Consider the following 11,461-nt stretch of genomic DNA (forward strand, 5'->3'; position numbering starts at 1 on the left):
TTTCCCTAATGATTGATGGTATTGAACCATCTTTTCATGTGCTTATTAAATACTTACTATATTAAGTGTAATTTACTTATATTAGTATAAATATAAAAGTACTTCTTTCAGGAGAATTTTCAAAGAGACTCTTTGTGCTGTAAACTTTCTAAGGCCTTGTATATCTAAACGTATCGTCTTTGATTCCTCACATTTAAGTAATAATTTATCTGGCTATAATAGTCTAAGTTATTTTTCTTCATCACTTAGAAAATAAACTTCATTGTTGTTGTTGTTGTCTCCAGCGTTTGTGTCAGGGAAAACTAATGCCAGTCTGTTTCTTATTCTTCTGTGGACGGCCTGTCTCGTCTCTCTAGAAGCTTTTCCAATTTTGTTTTGTCTTTAATTTTTCTAAATTTCATTATAATGTATCAAAGTTTTGCATTTACCATACTTATTCTGTGTGGTGCTCCATGAGACCTTTGAATTGGAGTCCTTTTATCTTAAATTTTTGTAAGTTCTTTACTTATGATTGCTTTAAGTATTCTCTTCCCTAAGCCCATTTTCTCTCTTCCTGGGACTCATATTTATAGGTATTGACATTATTATTATTTGTTACATGTTCATATTTTCCATCTCTTTCCAGTGCCTTCTGGGAAAGTTGCTTGAACAGATCTAGATCATTACTCATCTCGCAGCTGTGTAGCCATTCTTGTGTTTATCCAAGCTATTGGTTTTGTTCAACTAGTACATATTTCCTACCCAGTATTTCCATTTGGTTCTGTATAACTTCTTGTTCCCTATTATTATCCTCTTATCTCTGTGAGGATCTTTATTATGCTTAAGTTCTTGATCTGTCTTGTTCCATTCTGGTTTGTCTAATACAGTTTGTTCCATTACTGTCTCTTATTATAACTTTACTGTCTCTTATTGTGACTGTCTCTTATTGTGACTGATTATTTTCACCTGTGAGCTTGTTTTTTCCTGGGGTTATCAGTTTTCTTAGCTGATGATGTACACTAAGGGGAGAGGCCAAGGTCTCTAGCAAAAGAGAGCATTTCCCACAGTGAGATCCCAGGCATCAGAGTCAAACCTTGAACCCAACTGTGTTTTCTTCTAACTTGTTCACAGTAGGTTATCTCTCTGTGTTTGGTGATGTTGTATTATATATCCATGCACTTTGGAACTTCAGCTATGGACATTCTTCGAGACCTGGATTTAAAGTGTTTTCCTCTGAAGAGTATTTGAGTTTGCTTCTTCCAGGCTCCTAGGAACATTACCAACCCAGGACCACTTCAAACTAAATGTTTAGCTAAAGATTTCGGGGCCACAGCAATAGGATGAATTTCACCACAAATGCATTGCTGGTGGTTTAGAACTCCCTTAGCCCTAGCTGGTTTAGCTAAGTGGATAGAGGATCGGCCTGTGGACTGAAGGGTCACAGGTTCAGTTCCGGTCAAGGGCACATGCCTGGGTTGCAGCTCTATCCCCAGTAGGGGGCCTGCAGGAGGCAGCCAATCAATGATTCTCTCTCATCATTGATGTTTCTATCTCTCTCCCTTCCTCTCTGAAATCAATAAAAATACATTTTTAAAAAAAACACAGAAGCCCTAGCTGGCTTGGCTCAGTGGATAGAGCATCGGCCTGTGGACTGAAGGGTCCCAGGTTCGATTCCGGCCAAGGGCACATGCCTGGGTTGCGGGCTCCATCCCCAGTGTGGGGTGTGCAGGAGGCAGCCGATCAATGATTCTCTCTCATCATTGATGTTTCTTTCTCCCTTCCTCTCTGAAATCAATAAAGAAATATATTTTTTAAAAAAACAAACAAAAACTGTAGAAGATTCCCTACCTGCCACCCCCCCTGAGCTGAGGTTGATTCAGAGAAGTCTCTTCTTGGTGAGGTAAGGGATACTGTGTTTTCATTCCCAGTAATGAGGTTAATCATTGGGCATTCTATCATTTTGCAAGAGTTTATGATCTGACCTCCCACTATGCTAGTCTGAGGCTTTCTTTCCTTCTGACTGCAAATGAAAATCCAGACTCAAGGCCACTAGGAATCAGCAGATATCCTCAAAGCAAATGCTTTTCGTGCTCTCTGACCCATTCCCACTCTCTGACCTCCCGTTACTCTGGCTTCCTTTACTTTGTCAGCTCAGTCATGCTTTGAAAAAGTATTTTTGTGTATTGGCTAAAATTTTTCCAGCACTCTATGATTATTTTGTTGTTGTTTTGTGGGGGGTTTTTGTTTTTAATTTAAATTCTTTATTGTTTAAAGTATATGATATTTTATATATTGAGATTTTTCTGTACATCTAATCTCCCATAATGTCAAAAACAAAAGTCCTATATGTTTTATGTATAAAGATAATTACATCTGTAAACAGGTAATATGTAAGTATTAATGTAATTAATATAAAACTAGAATTGATCATTAATATATAAATACTTAATAGTGCTATATTAGCTGTATATTCACTATAACCGATTCAGAAGTCAGACTGTCCCATATGTCCCCTCCAGGGCATCAGGTGTCCTGATGAAGAACAGGAGTTCCATAGGGAGGAGTGGTTGACAATGGTAATTTCATTTACTAAAATGGGACTCTTTCTGTGTCAGTTTCACCAGAAACCCCAAAGGCTGAGAACAAAACAATAGGTGCCAAGTCCGTCCACATTCTAAAGGGAGGAGAAGCTAGAAACTGGGAAGCACCAGTTCCACACTGGGAAGGATTAGCTCGGCCGCCACCTCCAGGCTATAAAAGAGTATGCTGGACATTTCCCTTCTCCTCACGCTGGGGAGGGTGGGGGTGCTCCCTCTGCACCTCATGCCAAATGGGGGGGAGGGTACTTCAAGAGGACCATTTGGAGAGCTTGATGCATCCTGTGGAGTTTGAGGGACACAGGAACTGGTGTCTGATTCCTAGCAGTCTAAAGACAAGTGGTAGGTGACTAGCTCCTTGAGAAGACAGAAGAAGAGAGAAGGCTGCCTTCAGAACAGCTTGCACTCTCAGTGCTCATGAGTTCTTGTGGCCTGATGTGGTTCTCAAGAAAGGGAGCAGATCTGATCAGTTTAAGAAGGAATCCAGCCAAGGAAACACCTTGGAGGGGTGAAATGACCTTGGCGGGGAAGCTGCCGGAAACTAAGGGGCTGGGACAGGAATCCTAAGTAGCCAGAGAAGGCATGGCCTACAAGGGAACAACAGGGGAGAGATCCCCAGTGATGGAGAAACTGGAGAACCAGGAGAAAGCACCTATGAGAAAAGCATCAGCATTGGGAATACTACTCCCAGAGGACACGGGCACACTTTACAGCTCTACCGATCAGTAAGAGCTTCCCTCTTTCTTGCCTGGCTATCAAAGGACAGCAGCTAGCAAGTGAGGAGACGGTAGTGTATGAGACTAGAACTGACAATGACTGTCAACTCCTTTCTCGTTTAGATTTCCAGGCTGGAGGAGGGGAGACATTTTAAATTAACTGATATTTGGAGTTTTAATATGACACTGGATGAGACTTGTCAATACCTAGAAAAAGAGATGATTTTAAAAATGATGATAACTCTTTAACCTGTTTGTTACTGAAAATAGACTGGGAAAGCTATCCATTTCATCCAGACATAAGAACAAATTATTACAGAAGGAATAATTAAGAAGGGACACTCATGAGGAAATAAAGTTGCTTTCTGTTTATACCTCACAAGTCTAGCTTGTTCCACAAGCAGGTTGCATGTGAAGAGTAGAAGAGCAGAACAGGAAGATGGAGAGGTTGGCCATGTCCTCCGTCCTCCTGCCATGTCCTCCGTCCTCCTGCCCAGTTTTCTTCCCCTGGCAGCTAGCCTCAGCTAACAATGGGGAGACATTTTATGGCTGAGGTTTGGAGTTTCACTGTTACACAGACTGGAATTTTTTAAAACCAAAGAAAAAAAAGGCTAATTGTCCTGTTATTTCCTGGAAAAGCTGCATGAACCACCCACGATTTCATGCTGGAGAGAAGAAAAAACAGTTTTGCAAGCAGCCGGGCTAAGAAGAGTAAATTGCTCTCTGTTAGCATCTAGCAAGTCCAGCTTGTTTGTCAATAGTCACATTTACTTCTGAGTATTATAATGTACTGCAATTTATATGCTACAGGATGTTATCAATAAGGTTAAGACTTTTAAATAGCAGAAACTACGATGTAATGGGAAGTACCCATGGAAATCCTGTAAACCATAGAGATTGAGTGATTATCTTGCTGAAAAGTTTTTACAAGAATTGTCAAACTTCAGGATTAATTCTACGAAGCAGTCAAGTGTTTCTCATTTGCTGTCCTCCTCTGTGATGACAAGGGGCTGTTACGAGTATGCTGCTGTGTGATCTAAAGACTGCTTTTTGGCAGCCAGCATTCATTCCCACATCCTTCTGTGCTCCTCTCTGTGTCGTATAGAATTACGGAAACTACATTTCCCAAACACCTTTGCCTTCAAGGTTGTGGGTGTGATTTCATTTCTGCCAGTGTATTCATGTGAGATTTCGTAGGTGGGAGAAAAAAGTGGCATGACTTTTTCTCTGGCCACACCTAGCAAAATGTAGGCCATGGTAGACTTAAAATTCTGCTGTACTCACCAAGTGACCTCCTTTCAGCCCCCATTTCAGTACTTGGGGGCAACTCTGATCAGCAGTGGGGGTTCCCTGCATTTTTCTGATCTGGGTAACAGCAGAAACCTCCTAGTATTCTGAACTTCTGAATGTTAATGGCAACTCCCCTAACTCCTGCAGTCCTTCTAAGAGTGCCATGAGCACCTCAGTGCCCTGGACTCAATTTTTTCAGTTTGAAAGGCCTACAATGGTTTCTATTTCTGAATAAGCTGCCTGCTGATATTTTGAAATAAGTGGACATACTTAATGAGTCCCTTTAAGTTAGAAGTAATTTTCTAAATTTATAAGTGAGGTTTTAACTGCCTTTTTAAAAGAAACTCATGTAATGAAGAGAGAAATTTGAAAATGGATGTTTAGAAATGTTTATCACCATGTGATTTTGTTGCCCAAAGTAATGTGTTAAACCGAGATTTTCAAAATAATGAAACACACTGAATTATATATTGTTTTCAATAAAATAAACAGTAATAGTCGTTCTTTACTGAGAAAAATTAGGACTTTTTTTTTACTGTTAATAAAATGAAAATGTTTTCAAAATATTGTTCATTTTTAAAAACATCACTTATTTCTATTTTGTGTATGTTTTAAATGCATATACTACATTGGCTCAGTAGTACATGTATGTGATTTTTAAAAAGATACAAAGACTATGGCAGAGGCACAAGATGTTTAGTGCTATCAATACACACAATCAAAAAAGTTTAGAATCAGTGCTTTAGATGAATGGTGATGTACAGAGACTTGACTTGGGGTGGTGAACACACAATACAGTGTATAGAGGATGTGTTCTAGAATTGTGCACCTGAAACGTGTATAATTTCGTTAATCAGTGTCACCCCAATAAATTCCATAAAAAGGAAAATAAATGTTTTTTAAAAGACATGCTAGACATGGTTATGGTAATAGGTAATTGGGCCAGTACAATTATCATATGGTTCAGAACAAAGTGATCTTGGGATCCTGGGATGCCCAGTACAAAAATATAGAGCAACCCACTTAGATGGCTTTTGATATAAAAACAAAACAGCCCGCCCTAACCGGTTTGGCTCAGTGAATAGAGCGTTGGCCTGTGGACCCAAGGTTGCAGGCTCCTCCCCAGCCCGGGCCCTGGTCAGGGCTCGTGCAGGAGGCAACCAATCGATGTGGTTCTCTCACATTGATGTTTCTCTCTGTCTCTCCCTCTCTCTTCCACTCTCTCTAAAAATCCATGGAAAAATATCCTTGGGTGAGGATTAACAATAAATAAATAAATATAAACAAAAATAAATAAGAACAAAACAACAAAAGCCCTTATTTCTAAAGAACAAAGGCATAGCCCTAGCCGGTTTGACTGTGGAAAGAGCATCAGCTTGGGGAATGAAGGGTCCCGTGTTTGATTCCTCGGTTGCAGGCTCAATTCCTGTCCCTGGTTGGAGTGTGTACGAAGGCAACCAATTGATGTCTCTCTCTCTCTCTCTCTAAAAATCAATGGGAAGATATCCTCAGGTGAGGATTAAAAAAATAACAGGCATAAAATGAGCTGCCATCATAGAGTAAAACACACACACACAATAACCAGTGCCCAGACAAGAGTCAGTTCACAGACCTGAAAGCCCATCAGTGAAGGAGGGAACCCAGAAAACCCTTGAAAAAGGCCCTAAGATGCCATCACATGTAAGTAATGTAGCAATCTTCTGACCTCCGATGGGATCCGCTACCATTTGCCAAGGATGGCTGTGCACTATAGAGAAAGGACTTGAGGATTACTGAACATTGGCTCTGAGCTACAGTTAATCCATGGATTAACTTTTACTATGGCCCACTGGTCAGAATGAGAACTAATGTGGGTCATGTGAAAGAAAAAGAAGAAATCAGCACTTTTATCTATAGTATCACAGTTGATGGAAATGAGTGCCTACAGATGTATACTCTCAGATACACCCTCTTTGATTAGTCCTGGCTTTTTCCCACCAAAATTTTCCCCAAATATCCATTTGCAAGGCCAGTCACTGCTGTAGTTGCAGCATTAAGACTGGACTCTAGGGGGTCTGTTCACACAGTTTCACTGGGCATAGAAAACTTGTCCCAAAACAACTCATTACCCTCAGAGACCTTGAAGGACAAAATAATGGTGGCCTCACAGTGGCTGGGGAATGGGAGGAGGGTGTCTCTACTTAAAAGTGTGGGTTTTACCCCACCCCAACACTTGCACACACGTAAACTGAAGATGCCTTCACATTATTTTGGTCTCTACACAAATGTCACCTTATCAGTTAGGATCTCCCTGAAGACATGATAAAGCAGCAGGTCCCAAATCCCTGCCCCTAGCTTTATTGTCCTCCACAGCAATCAACATTTGACAAATTTTATGTTTTATTTATTGTCTGTCCACCTTTCTAGAATGGAAGCTTCATGAGTATAGGAAATTTTACCTGCTCTGCTTGCCCCAGATCTAGTCCAGTGTCACTGTGTCAACCTTGCAAGCTGTAGTGACTGTGCCTGGTGGTGGTTTCACTGGACTAGATCTGGGGCAGAATTTAGGGTGAATTCTTGGCTGTGTAGCTTCCAAGCCTGATATCTAGCCATACCAAGAAATTCTGAGAATCACCCAGCATCTTCTTAATGAAAATTCCTTTTCTGCTATAAAACTTTAACTTTGAAAAAAGGAGGGGACTTTGAGCAAGCTTTTTCGTTCTCTGGACCATGCCCATGCCTTTCTCTCTCATCTTTCCCCGGGTAAGGTCTATCTCTTTTTCCTAAGCTCCAAGGGCCTCTTTTTTTTTTTTTTTTTTTTTTTTTCTTTTTTTTTTTTTTTTTGCCTCTGTAACTAATTTCCTGAGTCCACACAGCCCAGCTGGTTCACCTTTTTTTTTTTTTTTAACCTCAGTGACTTTCTAAATAAATTTTCTCTTATAATTTCAAAAAAGAAAAAAAAAAGGTTTTGAGTTAAGATTGTGTGGGGTCAAACAGCAGCTTCGCCAATGATCAGTTGGCTAAATCATGAAACTGCTCTGAGATTTTTCCCACATTTGTAAGTTGGTAAAATCAGAGTACTACTACTTCATAGGATTGTGGTGAGATCAAATGAAACATTACCTGTAAAATGCCCTGGGACATAGTTCGCACACTTGCAACCAGAAGTGTTTTGACAAATAGTGTTGTGTTTAACTGGCTGCTAACACTTAAGTTATGGCATTTCATAAAAATTCTAGATTTATAACTTCTCTTTAAAAAATCAGAAGCTCTGTGCTCACTTCGGCAGCACATATACTAAAATCGGAATGATACAGAGAAGATTAGCATGGCCCCTGAGCAAGGATGACACGAAAATTTGAGAAGTGTTCCATATTTTAAAGAAAAAAACAATAAAATAAAAAAAATCAGCAGCACTGGCATGACATTTCTACTTTGCAACGAGATTGTGTTGAATTGTCTTCAGCGGTTCTCAACCTGTGGGTCGCGATCCCTTTGGGGGTCAAACGACCCTTTCACAGGGGTCGCCTAAGACCATCGGAAAACACATACATAATTACATATTGTTTTTGTGATTAATCACTATGCTTTAATTATGTTCAATTTGTAACAATGAAATTGGGGGTCACCAAAACAAGAGGAACTGTATTAAAGGGTCGCGGCATTAGGAAGGTTGAGAACCACTCCTTTGGAGGCGGTGGGAATTCACGGCCTGATTCAGTCTATTACCTGCCTGGTCCCAGCTGTAGAGTTTGAATGCGTAGCCCTGTACTAGGAATTTAAAGATTTTCTAAAGCTGCAAAACTTAAAACTTCGGCTAAATTGTCTCTAAGAAACTTTTCAGACTGATTTGTTTTCTGATTGCTGCACAGTAATCCAAACATAGTGGAATTATTTCTAAACAACTGCCATTTTGTTATCTTTAATGTTTCTTTGGATTCACTGGGTTTAGGTGGGCAGTTCTCTGCTCCATATGATGTTGATTGAGACAGTAGTCATCTGGTGCCTCTAGATTGGGACATTCAAGATGGCTCAGTCACATAGTGGGTCATTAGTGCTGTCAGCTGAGGCTAAGCTGGGCCGTCTTAGTACTTCCTCACCTGCCTTGAGGCTTTCCCAGCATGGTAACTAGATAAGAAGCGGGAAGTGAAAGTTGCTGGTTTCAAGGCCTGGGATTCCATAGAAGTCCCAGAATGTCACTTCTGCTACATTCTATTGGTCAAAGCTAGTCACAAGGCTTGCCTGAGATTCAAAAGGGGGAGGGATACGTGGGATGGGAAATAAGCATTTCCTCTTGATATAAGGAACAACACACACACACACACACACACACACACACACACACACACACGACTTTTGGGAGGGCGGCATCTATGGCAGCTCATGACTACATAAGAGCTAACTTTCTATTATTAAATATTTTTATTGATATCAGAGAGGAAGGGAGAGGGAGAGATAGAAACATCAATGATGAGAGAAAATCATTGACTGACTGCCTCCTGCATGCCCCCTACTGGGGATTAAGCCCAAAACCCAGGCATGTGCCCTGACGGGGTTAGAAATTGAACCCATGACCTCCTGATTCATAGGTGGATGCTCAGCCACTGAGCCACACTGGCCGGGCTAGAGGCAACTTTTTTAAAAAAATTATTTTTAGAGCTAACATTTTATGATTACCTACTTTTAGTGTGAGGATGGCTTAGGGTGGAAGAAGTGTCTCTTGGTAGCACAGTAAAAAGGAATTCAAAATTTTTTCTTAGTGCCCAGCCAGTGTGGCTCAGTGTTAACCTATGAACAGGGAGGTCACGGTTCAATTCCCGATCAAGGCACATGCCTGGGTTGTGGGCTTGATCCCCAGTGTGGTGCTTGCAGGAGGCAGCCAATCAATGATTCTCTCTCATTGGTGTTTCTATCTCTCTCTCCCTCTCCCTTCCTCTCTGAAATCAATAAATATGTATTTTTTAAAAATTACTGATTGCCTCAACAAATTTATATTGAGGATAAATGATAGCATTCTCCCTAACCTCTCCTGCATGCATATTTGCCTTTTAAAATCAGAAACTTGTGAGTTACAGGTTGACAAAATGACTATTTTGTGTGTTTAACAGGGAGTCATTCATTTATATTGTCACACCAGTTTCCTCGTCTATACTCCTGGAAGTGTCAGGATTGCAGCCAAAATAGGAAAGGGACCCTGACAGGGACCTGGGGAGCCCTGGTCGAGTGGGCATTTCTGGCCCGAAGAGTGTCATCTTGGTTCATGCGGGGATGATGGAGCTGACCCACGGGTAAGTAAATAAAGTCACAGAGGTCACCCAGAGGAGCCCGGAGAGGTGCAGTGAGTCATTTTAACCTCGCCACACTGCCTGCGAGGGCCTGGAGAAGGGTCTGCCCTAAATTTCCCTAAGAAACTTGAAGCCCGCAAGGTAAACAGGAAGATTAATACAACAGTTAAGTTTCAGGCAGAAAGAATAACACGGTGGCGAAGAAAACCATCAGTCCAGACACCTGGAGCGGAGGGTGAGAGGGAGCAGTGAGCGATGAGGCTGAAACAAGGCTCGGTTCAGGCAGGTCCCGGAGTCGGAACACGCAGAGGCCGCGGGGAGCCGCTGAGACTGTGGTCAAGGGCTAACGACCGCTGTGTCTCAGAGAAGCGGCTTGTCCGAGTTACACAATGAGCAACAGACCCAGAAAAATGAACTAACTCCCGGCCATTTCTAGGTAACACATTCCTAATGCTGCCCGCCCTCCCATGTCTACCCCTGAACCGCCAAATCGGAACACCCAAGGCGCACATCCCAAGCCGCCACGGGCCCTGCGGAAATGGCCTCAGCCCTTCAACCGGAAACAAACAGTGACCGCGGCGCGCGCCACCTAACGGTCGGCTAGACGCAAAGTCAGTCTGGGAAGCCTTGGCACCGGAAGGGGCCGGCTGTTTCCGGTACGGACCCCACGGAGCAGAGGCTAAAAGGGCGATTCACGGAGACTCGGCCAGTGTGTCCTGCGCGCCCGGCTCCGCAACGTCGCAAGTCTGCTTCTGCGCAGGCGCGGGGACCACCCCGCGGGAAACGCGTCTGCCCGGCCGTGCGCGCGCCCGGTCTCCGCTGGGCGCGACGGTGCCGTTTGGAGGGTAAAGCCTTTGGAGCTGTAACGCAGCCTTTTGTTCTCTTAACTACAACTCCCGGCATGCCTCGGCCCTCATACTGATGCTAGGTGCGGTCTCCCAGGATAGGCTCAAAAGGAACATCAGGGAGGGTGACGTACGAAAGGAAAAAAAATTGAAGACGTAGTTTCAGGCCATCGTTCACAGAAGCCCCAGTGGCCTAATGGATAAGGCATTGGCCTCCTAAGCCAGGGATTGTGGGTTCGAGTCCCATCTGGGGTGGTGAGGCTTTTTTTGTTTTTCCTTTCTTAAGCAACTGTAGGGAAATACGCTAACTTAATTTTACTTTTTATAAATAAGACATGTTTGTGTGGTTTCCCTAGGTGTTAGGTTACGAGAGACAGCATACTCCATTTTCCTCCTCCGATTTTGGGAAGTCAATACGTTGAATTTTGTTGTCCCCGCTAGAAATAACGTCTTCTCAGCGTGTTCTGTTTCAAATCAACACCCATTCGCGCCAGGCTCTCTCTCTCTCGAGGCTGGAAAGGTCGGTTAAGCGAACGGCATCTCCAGTGGCGCCGTCAGCAAGGGCCTTCCTTCTCCCCGGCCCGGCCCGGCCGCGGCTCGGCTTTCCGCTGCTTTTCCCTTAACGCCTCAGGGCGCCGCTCGGCGTTCGACTCATGAGGCTCCGCAGAGGGGAAGTGAGCCGTCGGGGAGAGGAGCAGGCTGGGTTCGACCGTACCATTCAGCGGCGGGGCCTGGGGGCGAAGGGGTCGTGGGGCACCGGGCTCCGGGGA

The 11,461-nt window shown here is 43.0% G+C and overlaps 1 protein-coding gene and 1 non-coding gene across 2 annotated transcripts in view; both read left to right on the forward strand.

Moving 5' to 3' along the window:
- The first annotated feature begins 10,101 nt into the window (after positions 1-10,101).
- Positions 10,102-11,461, forward strand: part of LOC106727609 (chromosome unknown open reading frame, human C7orf55) — a 5,090-nt gene continuing 3,730 nt past the window's right edge. Inside the window, exons 1-2 of the mRNA XM_014546704.1 lie at positions 10,102-10,227; positions 10,533-10,691. Of these exons, the coding sequence (XP_014402190.1) occupies positions 10,102-10,227; positions 10,533-10,691 (285 nt within the window). The remainder of the gene's footprint in view (positions 10,228-10,532; positions 10,692-11,461) is intronic.
- TRNAR-CCU lies at positions 10,874-10,946 on the forward strand. The gene has a single exon. It is a non-coding gene; the product is annotated as a tRNA-Arg (tRNA).

The sequence above is a fragment of the Myotis brandtii genome, unplaced genomic scaffold (assembly GCF_000412655.1).
Source record: "Myotis brandtii unplaced genomic scaffold, ASM41265v1 scaffold455, whole genome shotgun sequence".
NCBI classification, from domain to species: Eukaryota; Metazoa; Chordata; class Mammalia; order Chiroptera; family Vespertilionidae; genus Myotis; species Myotis brandtii.